The 18,297-nt window shown below is 42.3% G+C and overlaps 1 protein-coding gene across 1 annotated transcript in view; it reads right to left on the bottom strand.

The window, feature by feature from the left end:
* Positions 1 to 17,593, bottom strand: part of LOC136872749 (facilitated trehalose transporter Tret1) — a 28,060-nt gene extending 10,467 nt beyond the window's left edge. The window contains exons 1-3 of the mRNA XM_067146579.2: positions 17,514 to 17,593; positions 11,685 to 11,785; positions 3,450 to 4,621 (exon numbers count right to left, since the gene is read on the bottom strand). Of these exons, the coding sequence (XP_067002680.2) occupies positions 3,450 to 4,621; positions 11,685 to 11,730 (1,218 nt within the window). The 5' untranslated portion in view covers positions 11,731 to 11,785; positions 17,514 to 17,593. The remainder of the gene's footprint in view (positions 1 to 3,449; positions 4,622 to 11,684; positions 11,786 to 17,513) is intronic.
* Between the last annotated feature and the right edge of the window lie 704 nt (positions 17,594 to 18,297).

Genomic DNA, 18,297 nt, shown 5'->3' with positions numbered 1-18,297 from the left:
AATCTCAAAGATAGTTTTCTAAACTCTCGGAAGATCAAGGAGGTATTAAGAGACCTGGAATTTAAGAAGTGGTGCGATCTCCCTCACAAAGGTATCCAGAATGTCAATAAATGGGCCAGCCGCCATGAAGTTTTATCGCACAGCGAATGGAGATGACGGCGAATGTAGCAGCAGTTCGTGCTGTGCCCGGTAGGTCCATGGACAGGAACCGTCGTAGACGATGCCTCAACGAGATAGAAACACTTGCACACGTCCTTGGTTCATGCCAGCACGGTGAAACTCTGCGCATCGCTAGGCATCATCAGATAAGAACTACCATCGCCCAGGCCCTCAGAAGAACCGGATTCACCGTCCATCAAGAGATCCATGGTTTGGCAGAGAATGGAAGCATTCGAAAGATCGATATAATTGCTTACAAAGACAACATTGTTCGATATGTAATCCATCCAACCGTTCGCTTCGAATCCTCCGCGAGTCAACCTTATAAGGAAGAATACAAGCTAACAATGACTGTAATAACCAAAGCCCAGTAAAAACTTCTCGATATAAAGAATGAAATTTTGCGGATACATTTCTATTATACCTGCAGGCGCTCACTAAGGGAGGATTCTTGGAAGTTCCGTCGCTAAGGTGGTGAAAAGGGAGGGGGTGAACTGTTTAAATTAATACATCTATACCTCAAAAAACTAAAAGAGTTTACAGACGTAAAAGTTAGTATTTGTAATATACTTAAAAATATAGAAACACGTATTTTTTGTTTTCGGAAAATTTCCTTAAGGGGGTAAAAAATGGTGAATATTGGGTTGAATACCTTTTATGAGGACACTTATCTCTCATCTCTTTTGAAAATAAACAAACACGTATTTTTTGTTCCGAGGAAAACCAAAAGGACTGAAAATGGGGTTTTATTAGGATAGTGATATATAAATAACTGTATATGGCACTGACGTGAAAATTGGTATTTGGAAGATTCTTTTTTTTAAAGAAAGATATATTTATGGTTTTCGGAAAATCCACTCAGGGGCTTGAAAAGAAGTGAAGTATTCTTGTCTAATATAATGTATTTGGAACTACCATGCCTGAACGACTAGATTAATCTAGATTAAATTTCACACACATACAAAACAAACGAAATCCCATTATAAAACAGCCTTGGTGAGCGCTGGCCTGCCAAGCGACCACTGCTCGTTCTGACCACCTGCAGAATACGAGGTGCTACGTGGTCAGCACAACGAGTCTTCTCGGCCGTTATCCTTGGCTTTCTAGACCGGGAGATAGAGTATGACTTCAGATAAAATTACAGGCTACTTACTCTCACCAAATTTTTAAGGTGTTTACGCAGTTTCTCAGCAAGTCAGAAGTAAATGTACGTGTGGAATCCATAAACATGATTAGTCCCGTTAAAAATTGGGTCTAGTCCGCCTCAGCGGTGCAGTGGTTAGTGTAATTAGCTGCTACCCCCAGAGATCCGGGTTCGCAAGTCCCCTGTTCAGCATAGCAGGTGAGGCCGCCTGGGCGAGGTACTGGTCATCCTCCCCAGTTGTATCCTCCGACCCAGAGTCTGAATCTCCAGGACACTCCCCTTGAGGTGGTAGAGGTGGGATCCCTCGCTGAGTGCGAAGGAGAAACCAATCCTGGTCGGTAAACTGATTTAATAATAATATGAATGAAATGAAATTGAAAATCCACAGCCTGTTTCCAGTCATTCGACCGGGTCAGGAATGGAATGGATGAAGCCCCCATCTACTGGCGAGGATAGGAATTGTGCCGGCTGCTGAAGCCTGTCGCACTCCTCTGGGGCAATGATTAATGAATGACAGATGAAATGAAATGATATTGGAGAAATGAAATGAAATGGCGTATGGCTTTTAGTGCCGGGAGTGTCCGAGGACATGTTCGGCTCGCCAGATGCAGGTCTTTTGATTTGACACCCGTAGGTGACCTGCGCGTCGTGATGAGAATGAAATGATGATGAAGACGACACATACACCCAGCCCCCGTGCCAGCGAAATTAACCAATTAAGGTTAAAATTCCCAACCCTGCCGGGAATCGAACCCTGGACCCCTGTGACCAAAGGCCAGCACGCTAACCATGTAGCCATGGAGCCGGACGATATTGGAGAGTGTTGCTGGAATGAAATATGACAGGAAAAACCGGAGTACCTGGAGAAAATCCTGTCGCGCCTCCGCTTTGTTGAGCACAAGTCTCACATGGAGAGAACGGGATTTGAACCACGGAACCCTGCGGTGAGAGGCCGGAGCACTGTCGCCTGAGCTACTGAGGCTCAATAATAATAATAATAATAATAATAATAATAATAATAATAATAATAATAATAATAGGGTCTAACAAGTGTACTTAGAATTTGAGGTCCTTCCTACTCTAACATTTTTCAAGGAAAACAGGCTTTTTCAGTCGTGATATTACGAGCGTTTTGCCTCAGTGTGGCAATTTAATTTAATTTCGTGTGGCTATTACTAGCCGATTGCAGCCCTTGTAAGGCAGACCCTCCGATGAGGGTGGGCGGCATCTGCCATATTTAGGTAACTGCGTGTTATTGTGGTGGAGGATAGTGTTATGTGTGGTGTGTGAGTTGCAGGGATGTTGGGGACAGCACAAACACCCAGCCCCCGGGCCAATGGAATTAACCAATTAAGGTTAAAATCCCCGACCCGGCCGGGAATCGAACCCGGGACCCTCTGAACCGAAGGCCAGTACGCTGACCATTCAGCCAACGAGTCGGACAGTGTGGCAATGGGATCGTCAGTTGTAATATCATCCGCCTCCGTAGCGTAACGGTTAGAGTTAATAGCTGCCGTCCTTGGGGGCCCGCGTTCGATTCATGGTACAGCCAGAATTTTAAGAATGGCAGGAGGGGTGGTATGTGGTTGAAATGGTAGATTCAGCTAACCTCCATTGGGGGTGTGCTTGAAAAGAGCTGCACCACCTCGGGATGAGGACACGAGTTTATTTTTAGTTGGATTACCACAGATTTCCAGGACAAGTGGAGGTACATAACTTCCCTTGTTCTTTATCAAAATATGTTTTTAAAAATTTGCTTTGTATTAAGATGGGAAAAAAGTATCTTCAAGTCTGCTGACAGTGGGATTCGAACCCACTATCTCCCGAAAACAAGCTGATAGCTTCGTGACCCAAACCGCACAGCTACTCATTCGGTTTAGCAACAATTTCTGAGAAATGAAGTTACTTAGCAAGGAGTTTAATCTATAGTGGATGTGCTGTGGGGCATGTTCCTTGTGTAGTGTGTCGTTATAGGAAGTACTTCTGCATTAATTACACATACTTAAAATTTTTAAATGTTGGATATTATAAACGCGTTGGTAAAGCCGCGCATAGAAGGTATTCAATATTAGACAAGGTATCCACATTTTCCCTAAGATTTAGCAGGTTAGGGAGAAGGAAGATATAACGAAAGAGAAACCCTTACCTGATATAATTTACCGACAAGCGACGATCCACATCCATGGACGGTATTTGTTATGGCTGAACTAATTCCCTTAACACTTGTTGGAAAGAGTTCTCCCTGAACGGCTACTGGTATTGGTCCAACTCCAATAATATACATGATTAAATAGATAATTATTGCCGTAATAGGAAGCCACTCGAAGTAAGTTATATCTACATCTGGGAGAGTCTTCAGGTAGAAGAAAAGTCCTTCAGCCGCTAGAGTAATTGCACATCCTATACTTGACAAGATCATCATAGGCCGTCGTCCTGCTATGTCCACAACTGAGGAAGAAACCACCGAAAGTACTAACTGAACAGATCCTGTTATTATCACCGAGACGCTGGCATCCAGAGATGTGTCGCTAGCCTCGAAGATGTCCGTCGAATACGAGATGAGGGCAATGATTCCACTGAAGTCCTGAAACAAAATGAGACTCACAGAAATAATCAAGGCGTTGCGGCTTGCTGTGTCACGGATGAGCTCTTTAAAGCCACCTTTATTCACTTGATCTTCTTCAACGAATTTTTCCATTTTCTTCAGTTCAACGTCAACGATCTCGGGATCTGAAGTACAACGCAACCACATTAAAGACTTTTCTGCATCATTTCTTCTGTTCTTTAACAAGTAATAGTATGGTGTTTCCGGCATCCAAATGAAGATCGCCGTGAAGAGTACAGGGATGATAGCTGATAGTATTCCCAGTAAGGTAACCGATACGTACGGTCCGATACAGGCCTCAAACATAACTCCAGCGGACAACATGACTTGGAAGAGTGTGCCCGTTGCTCCTCTCACTCGATCCTCCGCTATTTCTCCAACGTACATAGGTGTGACTGTAAACACAATGCCTGTTCCAAAGCCACCTATTATCCTACCTGCATACATAACACCTGCTGATTTCGCTGTTATCACTAAAATCCAGGACACCAGTAAGGGAACTGCACTGCTGATAATAGTAAACTTGCGACCGATCACATTTGAGAGGTAACCGCCTAAGAATGGAGTAAGTGCCTGTCCAATTGTGAACAGAGACACTACCCAGGAAGCTTCATCCGAAGTAAGATGAGGTTCAGATTCTCCTCTGGTCAGTCGGGCCAGTACTGGCGAAGACCAACCCACCATCTGACCGCAGATGAAAAATCCTAAGGTTGCTGAAACATAAGAAAAAGGTTATTTCAGAAAAAGGAATGTGATTCACGTTTTATTGGTTTTGGTTGACTAAAATTGAGTAAATTTCACATTTTCATAGCTCAACAAATACAAACGATCCTTAGCTAAATTTTGAGTATTTAAGGCATACACTCCTTACTAATTCGTCAAATACAGAGCGTAGCAAAAGTTTGACTCCTGCATATTTAAAGAACATGATTCTTGTATTTTAAACATTTGGTCTCAGGCATACGACTTTTTTACAGGAAAATAGTAAATATTTAGAGGAACACTTGCTGAAATTTTCCATTAAAATATCCTCTAAATATGTAGTGGATCCCTGTAAAAATATGTTATGCTAATGTTTTCATTCCTGCCCTGAAGGTGGAGTTAGGCCTCGTAGACGGTGACGCCGTCTCTCATGCCCGCAGTTTTTATCGGACAAGGGGACGGAGAAGGTGAAAGGGTTGGCGGTCGTGTCCTATACTAGGAATTGTCCCGACATTCGCCTTAGTGCAGGAGAATGGTAAACCACGGAAAACCATTCTGAGGACAGTCATGTAGGAGAGATAACATTAAAAGTCCGAGGAAGGTTCTCAACCAATGAAGGGATAAGCCCCTCTCCGTCTCTCGAATACAGAGGCGTCGAGCCACGGCAAAGCCGTGGCCACCTGTCCTCAGCTTCGTTGGTCGGTCGGAGTGCAGAGCTGTCGGACCACGGACCAACCGTGGTCACTTGTGAGCCGAGACCTGCTCTGCATCCGCCGAAGCTGTAAAAAACTACTACTGCTTCAAAATGTTCATTCATCCGCTAAATGGGGAGGCGGGCCTCCTAGACAGTGACGCAGTCCCACAAGTCAGGATATTTGTGTCGGAGAAGGAGATGTACGGAGAAGGTTGAGAGGGTTGGTGGCCGTGGCCTATATTAGGAACTCTCCCGGCATTCGTCTTAGTGCAGGAGAACGGAAAACCACGAAAATCCATGCTCAGGACAGCCGACGGTGGGGCCAGCGCCTCTCCGTCTCCCGAATACAGTGGCGTACAGCTACGATGATGCTGTGGCCACTCTCCCTCTGCTCAGATGGCAGGTCGGAGTGCAGAGTTGTCGGGCCGAGACCCAATCTGCATCAGCCGACCCTGTAAAAATCGTATGCCTGAAGCCAAAAGTTTAAGGACAGGAATCATGTTCATGAAATGTGCAGATGTCCTTAAACGTTTGGTACGATCTGTAATGTTCAAACTTGTAAAATTCCAAGTAATTAACGATATATTTAAATATGAATTTTTTGAGCCGAATTGGGATTCGCACATTGAAAAGCCCAGTCATTCGATCGGGTCAGGAAGGGAATGAGTGAAGTCCCATGTAGCGTCGAGGATAGGAATTGTGCCGCCTGCCGAAGCCTGTCGCACTCCTGTCGGGCTATGATTAATGACTGACAGATGAAATGAAATCATATTATGAACTGTTGCTGGAATAAAAGATGACGGGGAAAACCGGAGTACCCGGAGAAAAACCCGTTTCGCCTCCGCTTTGCGCAGCACACATTTCACCGGGAATGACGGGGATTTGAACCAAGGGACCCAGCGATGAGAGGCCGGCTGGCTGCCGCCTGAGCCATGGAAGCTCACGTCATTTTCACAATAAATACTAACATTTATATAATATTTGAAATGTTTTTTTACTGAAGTAGTTTAATTTACCGTGATAACTTCATTAGCATTTCGCATAAACTGGCTTCGACTTTGTGGTCGTATGAGTCCAGGAGAGGAAGAGGACAGGTTATCTAGGTTACAATGCTTAGGCCCAATTTCAATTATTTGAAGGGAAGTATGTATTATTAAGGTAGATAATTTTTGTACGTATACGTATAGTTGAAGAACGGAAGATCCATATACAGGTAAGAGGGTTCCCTTTGAGTGAAGTACAGACTATGTTTAATTTGGGACAATAATTCCATGTCCGTCTGGTGTTACAAATAACAAGCAACTGAGTGAACTGGTTGTGCAGTTCGGTCACATGGCTTTGAGCTTGTATTCGGGAGATGGTTGAGTCCATCCCCACAGTCGGCATATCTGAAGTTGTTTTACCGTGGTTTCTCCAATTTCACTCGGAGCTAATTCTGTGGCTGAACTTCTGTTAAGACAATGATCACATCCATTCCAGTCCCATCCCTCTCCTATCCCGTTGTTGCCATACGACCTGTCTTGAGTCGGTGTGAATAAGGGGTTTCTCTAATTTGGCAAGCTTGAGGTACAACTAACCTGCAAGCTCAAAGTACCGGTATGTCTAAAAATTGCTGCTTATTGAAGAAAAAGTAAAGAAGAAAAACGAAGCAGTAGGAAGGACAGAGAGGTCCTACATGGTAAGAAAATTATTGAACTTTTGGAAATCGTAATAAATCATCGTTCGTTCGTAATCTGTTTACGCTCCAGGGTCGGTTTTTCCCTCGGACTCAGCGAGGGATCCCACTGTTGTGTGTCCTTCGCGCTCCTAGCTCTGCGCCAGCCAGCACCGCGCACGCCACAGCTTGGATTATTCGAGACTCTACGAGACGACTCCAGTGCGCTTGCTTGTGACGTCAGTCTGAACTATAAAAGGAGCACCTTGCAGCCACTTAGTAGGACTCCCCAGTGTCCAGCACCAGATTACACTGAACGTCGAACACGGAGGTTATCCCTCTTAAAATGTGTCTCGGCCAGGTGGACTGAATTCTGGTTGTATGAGGTTTCACCTCGGGTCACTGCCTCAGTTCCCGTTCCTGCAGCCACGTCGAGCCCCGATGCCTGTATTCTACACATCCTCAGTCCTCACTCAGGCTCCGACACCCACATTAGATTCTCTAATTGTGAATATTCATGTCATTTCATGATCAGCCAATGTAAATAACTGCATTATGTTAGTAGGAACTTTTATGGCAAGTTACGCTTATAAAACTGATAGTTTTCGACTATCATGAACTCTACCTTTTACAGACTATCTCATGAAGATAGCTTGGAGTGTATATAAAGTTAATGTGTATAAAGTGTACATTTCTACAGACTCTCAGTCTACTATCAAGATTAGTTACTTGCGAATTTACTCAGCTTCAAGAAAAGTTTAAGTTAAATTCATGTATATATTGTATAAAGTCACATTGAAGCAATAAATTTATGTTGTGTTCCAGTATACCTGATCTTGTATACAACCCCCACCTTTACCGCCTCAAGGGCAGTGTGCTGGAGCTTCATACTCTGGGTCGGGGAATACAACTAGGGAGGATGACCAGTAACTCGCCCAGGCGGCTTCACCTGCTATGCTGAACAGGGGCCTTGTGGGGGGGATGGGAAGTTTGGAAGGGATAGACAAAGAAGAGGGAAGGAAGCGGCCGTGGCCTCAAGTTAGGTACCATCCCGGCATTTGCCTGGAGAAGTGGGAAACCACGGAAAACTACTTCCAGGATGGCTGAGGAGGGAATCGAACCCCCGTCTACTCAGTTGACCTCACGAGGCTGAGTGGACCCCGTTCCAGCCCTCGTACCACTTTTCAAATTTCGTGGCAGAGCCGGGAATCGAACCCGGGCCTCTGCGGGTGGCAGCTAATCACACTAACCACTACACCACAGAGACGGCTTTCGTAATAAATCATACAATATAGATATCTCTCTCTACCTCTCTCTCTCTCTTGATAAGAATACGGTGATGATGATGTCATCCGTTCAGTCGAATCCGACCATCGGCGATTCTACAATTTAGCGCTCTCCACGTTGACCTGTTCCACAGTGCCTCCTTTAGTTGTTCCAGGATGAGGGTGGTGTCTGTTTTAATGGTGTCTAACCAACGAGTCCTCTGGCTAATTGGTCTTCTTGCTCCGCTGATAATTGAATCAAGAAGATGAACTCCTCCACACTCTCTATCTCCTCCCCATTTAGCTTTAGACACACTGTATCACACTCATTTCTGCCAGCAGGGTTGTATCATCAGCATATCTCAAATGGTTCATAGTTCTTCCTTCAATCTTCACACCAATGTCGAGTTCCTCTTAATTTAACTTCCGCATAATTATTTCTGCATACAGAATGAAAAGGAATGGTGAAAAAGATCAGCATTCACGAGCATCCTTTTCAATTTTAAACCATTCAGTGTCGCCATATTGTGTGCGAACTGGTGCCTCTTGTTCTGTATAAAGCGAACCTATCAACTGAGTCAGAGATAAGAGTAAAAGGGGCCGAGTTGAAACATGAAGTTTGGACGGAGCTAGCAATGGGATTCAGACTTACATTGTGATTATTGTGGAATTATTTTATTTTCTAGTTTAAAATTTTGGGTTATCACTTATAGATAAAAGTATTATTTCATTTGATTGCCACCAATAGCACCACAGCGTCTCTAAAAGCTTGTAATAATAGTATATAACTGTATGAATTTAATTATCAATGTACATAGATTTTCTTTGTAAGGTGAGGATTTAGTTTATTAAATAATTATGACCCATTTTTTGATTAACCGTGATTTAAGCCCAGTTTGCATAGAAGGTACGCGGAGATCATATTATTTCATTGAATTCATTGTAGGTGTAGCTTAGATTAATTTGTGTATTCGAATTTTTCCTTTTTTGTGCACTATGTGGACAGTGTGGTGTATATTTTTAAAAATTAATTTCAAATGGTAGGATTAGTAGGACCGCCCATTATTCACAGTCAGTAAATAACAGCAAGTTATTTACGCTTCCATAAACGCACCGCAAATAAATAATCACCACTACAAATTTATGTAAATTAACGTTGAATTCTGCAAATGAACCGACCTTGTACTGCCTGTGATATGAATTAATGCCGCAAGTTTATCTAAGAAGGTGGAATCTGCCACCAGCAACGATTGATGTGTCTTATTTGATATGTCTAGGTTAAGGGTAACAAGCGGCAATGACATTGTGTTAAAAGGCGAGTTCATTTGACTTATATAAAGACTGAGGTTTTCAGCCTGATTTTTTGTAATGTTTTGTCCAGTGCCATCACAGTAATTAAATTTAGGTTGCATCATGGCTGAATAATTAATTTCTAACGTTTATTTGTATTTAAAAGTAAACACAGCCTTTTGGGCTTCTTTCAGCCACCTGGAGGTAATTATGTGTCAAAGTTTATATAATTATAAGAAAAATAATATCCAACTGCAAGAGTGTTCATGGTATTTTTAAAGCTTATTTTTAACATTTTAGGTAACTTTTAAAGGTTATGATTCAAGAGTATGTAGATAAGTAAATATATGAGTTGTCTCAGATTATTCTAATTGGTTTAATTAAGTAATCATTCATTTCATTTGATTTGCAATCCTCGATATTTACAAATTTGAGACCTAAGTTCACGTTTGAGTCTAGCTTTGGTTGCTACAGGTTCTTGCATTAGCGTTTATCGACGAGTATTCGTTTACAAACTTTGTTTATTGTTTAATTTGGAGCTAATCCATCTGATCAGTTGCCTATTTTAGCAAAACGTTTGAGTTTTTTAAATTAGCTAATCACCTTTAAATCCGATCTTTTGTTATTTTATTTTCACTTAATCCTGCTATTGCATTTGTTTGTTAATAAATTATATTTAATTTGAGTCAGTCTGTAGATAGTTAGACACGTAGTTATTTCATTTCCTCACCCCGTTGTTTTGGCCCTTGAACTACGAGGAAATCCAGCGGACGCACAACACCCGAGATAAGAGTCTACGTGAGCGGTGAGTATTTTTATTTTTCAGCAGCTGCCGAGGCAAGTCTTCAAGAGGAGCACCGCCACACATGCCTTGAAAACGGCACAATAGTGATATGAGGTGAGGATGAAACGGAAGGGCAGAAACAAGTAGGTGTATGGAATCAAGAGATAGAAAAATTTGGGATGAAAGTAAACACAGAGAAAAGTGATGAAAAGGGGAAGGAAGGAAAGAAGAAAGGAGGAGGGGAAGGGAGGACGGGAGGACGAAGGAAAGAAGGCAGGGGAAAGATAAAACTGAATGGTAAAATTCTGGAAGTGGTTAAAAGTTTCAGGTACTTGGGAAGTGTGATCGCATAACATGGAAAGATAACCGAGGAAAATGGGAATAAAATACGACAAGCAAACAGCTTCTGCCAGAGTGCAAGGGGTACTTTTTGGAACCAAGATGTCCCGATAAATATAAAAAAAAGTATTAAATTCAACCTATTATGAACTCATACTAACCTATGCACGTAGATTGATGACTACAACAAACGAGAGGAGCGTAGAATACAGGCAGTGGAGATGAAATTCCAAAGAAGTGTCGAAGACAAGACCAGAAAGAGTACAATCAGAAATGAAGAGATAAGGAAAAGGACAGAAATCTTGAAACTTCAAGGCAGGATAGAAACCACAAAGTGGTATGGGCATATGATGGGAGAAGAGAGAGTGCCAAAAAACAGCTTTTTCAGAGAAGTTAACCGGAAAGAGACCATGAGAAAGACCCGGAAAGAGGTGGAGAGATTTAGTGTGGGAGTGTTTAGAGAAGAGGGGAGGAAAACCAGAAGACGCACTTAAAAATGGAGAAGAGTGGTGGAGAGACAGGCAGCGATGGAGGTGCTTGATTCACAACCTGGCCCGGGAAGCTGGAAACGGGAAATGAAGACGATGATGATGAGTAGAATGGAATTGACTGTAGGCCTGTTTAAGGTACAGCCTCAGCATTTGTCTGATGTGAAAATGGGAAACAACTCAAAACAACTTCTTGGCTATTGACAGTGGGATTCGAACTCACTATCCCCCGAATTCGAACTGTCCATCATTCTACCGTAAATTATACGAATTTTAAAGTGGCACCAATGTGACATTTTATGTGTTCGGGAAATTCGACTTTCGTCTCGTTTCTAGGATCAGGCAAAATCACTCCTTTGTGAACTTGCCCCATGAACAACTACTTTTTAGTACTGCAAAACACATGTTTTATCCAATAAAAACCTTTCACGTACCAGTGGAAAATCAGAAAATATATATATTTCTCAGCTTGAGACCAATCCTATACTAATTTGTTCTACAAAGCTTGTAATATTAAAGTAAATAAAGTATAGTTTTAGTATTCTACACCAGAGTCTCACCTGAGAAAGCAGCAAGGAACTGCCTTAGTGTCGCTTTTTCCATCATGGTGGCAACGTTACATCAAAAAAATCTAGGCGCTCTTCGAAGTCCCCAGGTCTATCTGAAACAGAATATTATGAAGTTAATCCTACAAGTAATAGTGTATATTGAATCGTGTTCAGTGACGATGAAGATGAATATTATCATAATAACGATAATGATGATAATAATCAAAATGGCTGAGATTTAATTAATTTTATCGGGTAAACGCCAAATGTGTCACTAGATATCTTTTACATGCCGACATCGTTCGACATGGAATGTCGAATGGACTTTTCTCCGCCCTTCAAAAATCCAACTACCTCTGCCGGGTTTGAACCCGTTATCTGGGGATCCGGAGGCCGACACTATACCACTGATCCACAGAGGCAGATTTTGTATAATTTCACTTTTGAAATTTATTTTTTGGTGTAAATGGTAGGCGGGCATTTACCACTCAAATAACTTCAAGTATTATTCTTGCTTAGTTTTAACTTTGTTCCCAGTGTCGAAGGGAATGTAATATAGGGTTCGCTGATGCATTTGTGAATACAATACTTCACTAGAACTTTAATGGGAATTCACTTGTCTAAACAAAAATATTTCAAAATAATTTCGTCGTGTAAGTTTTATATTCTTTATTTATTTCGGAGGGTCACGTACTCCGAAATATGGTTCTAAGGAATTATGTAAATATATGAGTCGGTTTATGTTAAAAATTCTTCTATTTGTTATCAAGGCCATTAAATATTAGTTTGCTCATATTGATACAATTTCATTTGCCGTAGCATAGAGCATCCTGAATGTTCCTCACACCCCTGAGCCTATAATCTAGATATAAGTTTCTAGAATCGAATAAACAACCCCGAGGATTCAGTAATCAAGATCAGGGGTGGGGAGAAGTGTGCGTTGGAATCCTGCACAGACATTGGACGATGCCACATCTGTTGCCATGGATAATTGGCTTTAGCTTTTGTTGTAGCATAGTATACCAAGCTAGAAAGTGTTCAACATCCACCACCCCTCTCATTTATTTTACCAGATTATTCAGATCAGGAAATTTATACACTGACTGACAGAGCAAATGCAACACCAAGAAGGAGTGGTTCGAAAGGGATGAAAGTTGGGAAAAAAACAGAGACGGCACGGACGAATAATTGATGTTTATTTCAAACCGATATGCAGGTTACACAATGCGCACGGCATCGACTCAGTAGGATGTAGGACCACCGCGGCGGCGATGCACGCAGAAACACGTCGAGGTACAGAGTCAATAAGAGTGCGGATGGTGTCCTGAGGGATGGTTCTCCATTCTCTGTCAACTATTTGCCACAGTTGGTCGTCCGTACGAGGCTGGGGCAGAGTTTGCAAACGGCGTCCAATGAGATCCCACACGTGTTCGATTGGTGAGAGATCCGGAGAGTACGCTGGCCACGGAAGCATCTGTACACCTCGTAGAGCCTGTTGGGAGATGCGAGCAGTGTGTGGGCGGGCATTATCCTGCTGAAACAGAGCATTGGGCAGCCCCTGAATGTACGGGAGTGCCACCGGCCGCAGCACATGCTGCACGTAACGGTGGGCATGTAACGTGCCTTGAATACGCACTAGAGGTGACGTGGAATCATACGCAATAGCGTCCCAAACCATGATGCCGCGTTGTCTAGTGGTAGGGCGCTCCACAGTTACTGCCGGATTTGACCTTTCTCCACGCCGACGCCACACTCGTCTGCGGTGACTATCACTGACAGAACAGAAACGTGACTCATCGGAGAACACGACGTTCCGCCATTCCCTCATCCAAGTCGCTCTAGCCCGGCACCTATGCTGTGGAGTCAATGGTAGTCTTCTGAGCGGACGCCGGGAGTGCAGGCCTCCTTCAACCAATCGACGGGAAATTGTTCTGGTCGATATTGGAACAGCCAGGGTGTCTTGCACATGCTGAAGAATGGCGGTTGACGTGGCGTGCGGGGCTGCCACCGCTTGGCGGCGGATGCGCCGATCCTCGCGTGCTGACGTCACTCGGGCTGCGCCTGGACCCCTCGCACGTGCCACATGTCCCTGCGCCAACCATCTTCGCCACAGGCGCTGCACCGTGGACACATCCCTATGGGTATCGGCTGCGATTTGACGAAGCGACCAACCTGCGCTTCTCAGCCCGATCACCATACCCCTCGTAAAGTCGTCTGTCTGCTGGAAATGCCTCCGTTGACGGCGGCCTGGTATTCTTAGCTATACACGTGTCCTGTGGCACACGACAACACGTTCTACAATGACTGTCGGCTGAGAAATCACGGTACGAAGTGGGCCATTCGCCAACGCCGTGTCCCATTTATCGTTCGCTACGTGCGCAGCACAGCGGCGCATTTCACATCATGAGCATACCTCAGTGACGTCAGTCTACCCTGCAATTGGCATAAAATTCTGACCACTCCTTCTTGGTGTTGCATTTGCTCTGTCAGTCAGTGTATGTAAGAAAAAGGAATGTAGAAAACAAAATAGAAACTCTGCAGAGAATTATAATTATAATTATTTGCAAACGTGAACTACGTAGTTTGGCCATTTTAGTCACTTCGCCATTGTAAAATTTTATATACTTTAATAATATAATATTGCAAAAGTAAAGTACAGAAAATTAACAAACCACGGTCGGTAGCCCTGAAAATGGCTGAGCATGGTCGGCCACTGCCAACTACTTGGTTTTATTTCTCGCTCTAAGAAAGTGATGAAAAACTAGTGTTTAATAACAGTTTTACTATGCTTTCACTACCCTTAAAACATTTTAAGCTCCGACTTGATTGCGTAAACGATAATACACTCGCGTGGAACTTGAAAACAAAAATAAACACAAAGCGTTGGAAACTGAATCAACGCCTTGGTCAGGTTTAGCAATCGCTAGGCAAGGGGAGTGAGATCAGATGCGTGCATGCGCGATTACAGGTAGTAAAGCTGCCGAGTGGCTGGAAACAAAACCTACGACTTGGCGGCGTGGAAGACGGTTCCGTGTGGTTATTAGAGTAACTGCAGTATAGGGAGCCGAACAAGGAAGATAACGAAAGAAAAGCTTACTATAATGTAAGATTACATTTAAATAAAATATAACCATTAATTACTTTTCTTTCGATATTGTTTGGGGTTGACACACAAGTTACACACCCTGAGATTACGCTACTGTTGCAGGAATATTGCGAACAGCACAAATACGCAGTTCCCGATTCAATGGAATTAACCACTAAAGATTCAAATCCCCAATTCGGCCAGGGAATCTAACCTGAGACCCTCTGAACCGAAGGCATTTACGCTGTTTATTCAGCCGTGGAACCGGGCATTTATCATAATATATGTTGAAATATCGATTACTTAAAGTTTCAAGAGACGTCGGTGTGATGGAATTACGAACAGTAGGAGTTCTTAGTACACCTCCGGCACTTAGAGAAAAGGAAGGGAAAGGATTTTACGATCTACAACTTCAACATTAAACAGGACAACTTTATGCGTCACTCTAGGTAGCGTAGCGTAGGTCTAGTTCGCCGTTACGTTCAATGCAGTTCTGCAGAACTGCGCGGGTCAGCATGGCAAAATTGATACAATCACTTCGCCGAAAGAAACGTATTATCCTTAGCAAGAGAGGTTCGCTTTATTTTTCTTGTAAAGAGGAAGTAATAGCAATTTCAGTTGACGAAACGGGCTCGTCTTGTGAGAATCACTGTGAAAGACAGACAGAAACAGAAATGACAGTATAATATATACGTATATTATTATTGTTATAAAAGCTGTTGTTTATATGGTAACATTTCCGAGCGCCAAGCACAGTACGGTCACGGTATGCAACCCGCCTGTCCGCTGCTCTCTTGTCACGTGACAAACAGCCGTCCGGAACGGAGCAAGTAACACCGGCTCCCTAGAGCAACTACGTGAGGACGTCTGGTTTACAGGACAACATTCACTAAAACTCAACCATAGACGGCCAGGAGCGTTTCGGTTTATTCTGCCATCTGGTAAGCCTATAGTAAAACGAAACTTCGATATTGACAGTCAGACACCCAGACGAAGACGAATGAAAATATCTGCACACGGTAATTTAGAACATACGATTATTATTCACATCTCTGTGATGTAGGGGAATCATGTCTGCCTTCTACCAGGAAGCCCCTCCTTCGATTACCGGTCAGTTGAAGAATTTTAATTCTGGACAGACGTTTGGAACGAGATTCATTCAGCCTCGTAGACAAACTGAAGTACTAACTGGCACGAGAAACAGCGGAGCTGGTCATGAAAGCTAAGCAATAGGCCGAAGATGTCTTTACGCTGACGCCGTGGTACTCCAACATCTGTAGGCTGTCTAGCTGAGCAGCAGTCGACTTGGTCAGCCAAGATCCAAAATAGACTGCTTGTAGCACGAGTTCCTTCGTTATTATTATTATTATTATTATTATTATTATTATTATTATTATTATTATTATTATTATTATGGGAACAGTCTGGGGATGAACGGATATTTTAATCTAACCCATGGGAAAAAGGTTTTTCGAAAATGTTTTTTAATTTTTAATTCTAATTTTTCATGAATTTTAATTGAGATGTTGATGAACATTTGGAATTAGTAAATAATACTTCATTAAAAAGCACTGTAAATTGATTTTTCCGTATATATTTTATATAAGGAGATAATTGTACTAAAGTTTGTGTAATTGTTATTGTTCTAAAATTTTGGATTTAAAGATTCTCCTACATCAAAGAATTCTACAATGAAAAATTCCATACACAGGTTTTCTAATATAGCTGTAATAGAGACAGCATACAAATTTTCTTACATTTGGCAGAATATTATGGGAGAAAATAGGAATTATATGTACAAATTATAATTGATGGGAAAATTAAAGCAGACGCCACGCTCATTTCTGCTGTGTGGAGACTGGCAAACAAAGTATTATTGAAGTGAGAAATCGTTTGAATTCAACGGAATAATTTTGTGACAAGAAAGAAGAAGCACAATCCTTTCAATTTCAGCCATAAAAAAACGTTTTCACCAAAAGGACGAAATTATCGAATTTTATCTCCACACTGTCTTCTTAAAAATAACATATATATGTACGGTATCTTCCCGCGTTAGTGAAAGTTACTTCCAGATCCTGGGATACATTTTGAGGAGAGAAGGAGACGATTTTGAAAAGACCATTCTGCAAGGCAAAATTGAAGGCACCAGACCAAGAGGCGGAACAACAAGTAAATGGTTAGACCAAGCAGCGAATATAACCGGTCTACCTTTTCACAACATCTTAGGAAGAGCTGAAGACTGCTCAGGATTAAGGATGCAGTTAGTAATGAAGCAAAGAAATATGATCACAACATTCAGCAATGAGTAAACTGACTGCTGCTGCTGACGATGATATAAAATATTCTAGAATAGTCACTGAGGCCTCAAATTTTATGGAATGCTGAACTGGAGTTCACTACTTGGTAGGATTGCTGTTTCCTTTCTTCTCGTCTAGCCAAGAGCATGTAAGCTACCCATTCAACTAGCGACCAGGTCCAACGTTGCTTAAGTTCATAGGTCTCATAGAATTCAGTGTTTCAACATGGTCTCGCCTCTGTATGCCTCCAAATTTACTTTTGGAAATTCGGTCGTTGATCACATTTAATTTCATCACAGTGCTATTCAAAGAAAAGATGGGTTGGGGTTTTGTTAATTACAACTTACAAATTACACAACTCTCAGTGTGAAATGTTGGCTCAGTTCACTTACTCTACGTTATCACTATTACGAATAAGTGTAAAGTTATAAGTTCGCGGTCAATGAAGCTATCACTTACTGGCACTCGAGACGAAAATGAAATCCAGGATTCCCTCTTGTCTCCCTCTGTCGTACGAGACGGTACACACTAATAGAGCAGTACACGAACTATCTCATGTAAACGGACAGTACCGGTCATTTAGCATGATAGCCATGATAAGGAGATATCATGTGAGATAATATAATCTTAAGTATTGTCTCAATCTCTCAAGGAATACATGCTACTGTGTTGTCACGTTACAAATAAGTAATGGGCAATGTCTTTAATCTCAGAAGTTGAAGTCTCATAGCGCATGCTACACGAGTCATTATAGATTTCACATGGACATTCATAGTGTGAATTCGCACTGTTGTTGTTTGAGTCATCAGTCCATAGACTAGCCTGATGAAGCCCTCAATGCCACCCTATCCTGTGCTGAACTTTTCATTTCTCCGTAACTGCTGCATCCTACATCTTCTCTAATCTGCTTGTCATATTCACACCTTGGTCTAACCCTACCGCTTTCACCACGTACTCTTCTCTCAAAAACCAACTGCACAAGTCTTGGGTGTCTTAAGATGTGTCCTATCATTCTCGCAACCAAATTTAGCAAAATCTCTTTCCTCTCACCAATTCGATTCAGCTTTAATCGTCATTCGATATATCCATTTCACCTTCAGCATTCTTCTGTAACACAACACTTCAAAGGCTTCTATTCTCTTTCTTTTCGAGCTAGTTATCGTCCACGTTTCGCTTCCATACAATGCCACGCTCCGGATGAAAGTCTTCAGAAACAACTTTCTAATTCCTATATCAATGTTCG

The sequence above is a fragment of the Anabrus simplex genome, chromosome 4 (genome assembly GCF_040414725.1).
Source record: "Anabrus simplex isolate iqAnaSimp1 chromosome 4, ASM4041472v1, whole genome shotgun sequence".
Lineage (NCBI taxonomy): Eukaryota > Metazoa > Arthropoda > Insecta > Orthoptera > Tettigoniidae > Anabrus > Anabrus simplex.
Note: the sequence above shows the minus strand (reverse complement) of the source record. Positions and strands in the feature narration are given on the sequence as shown.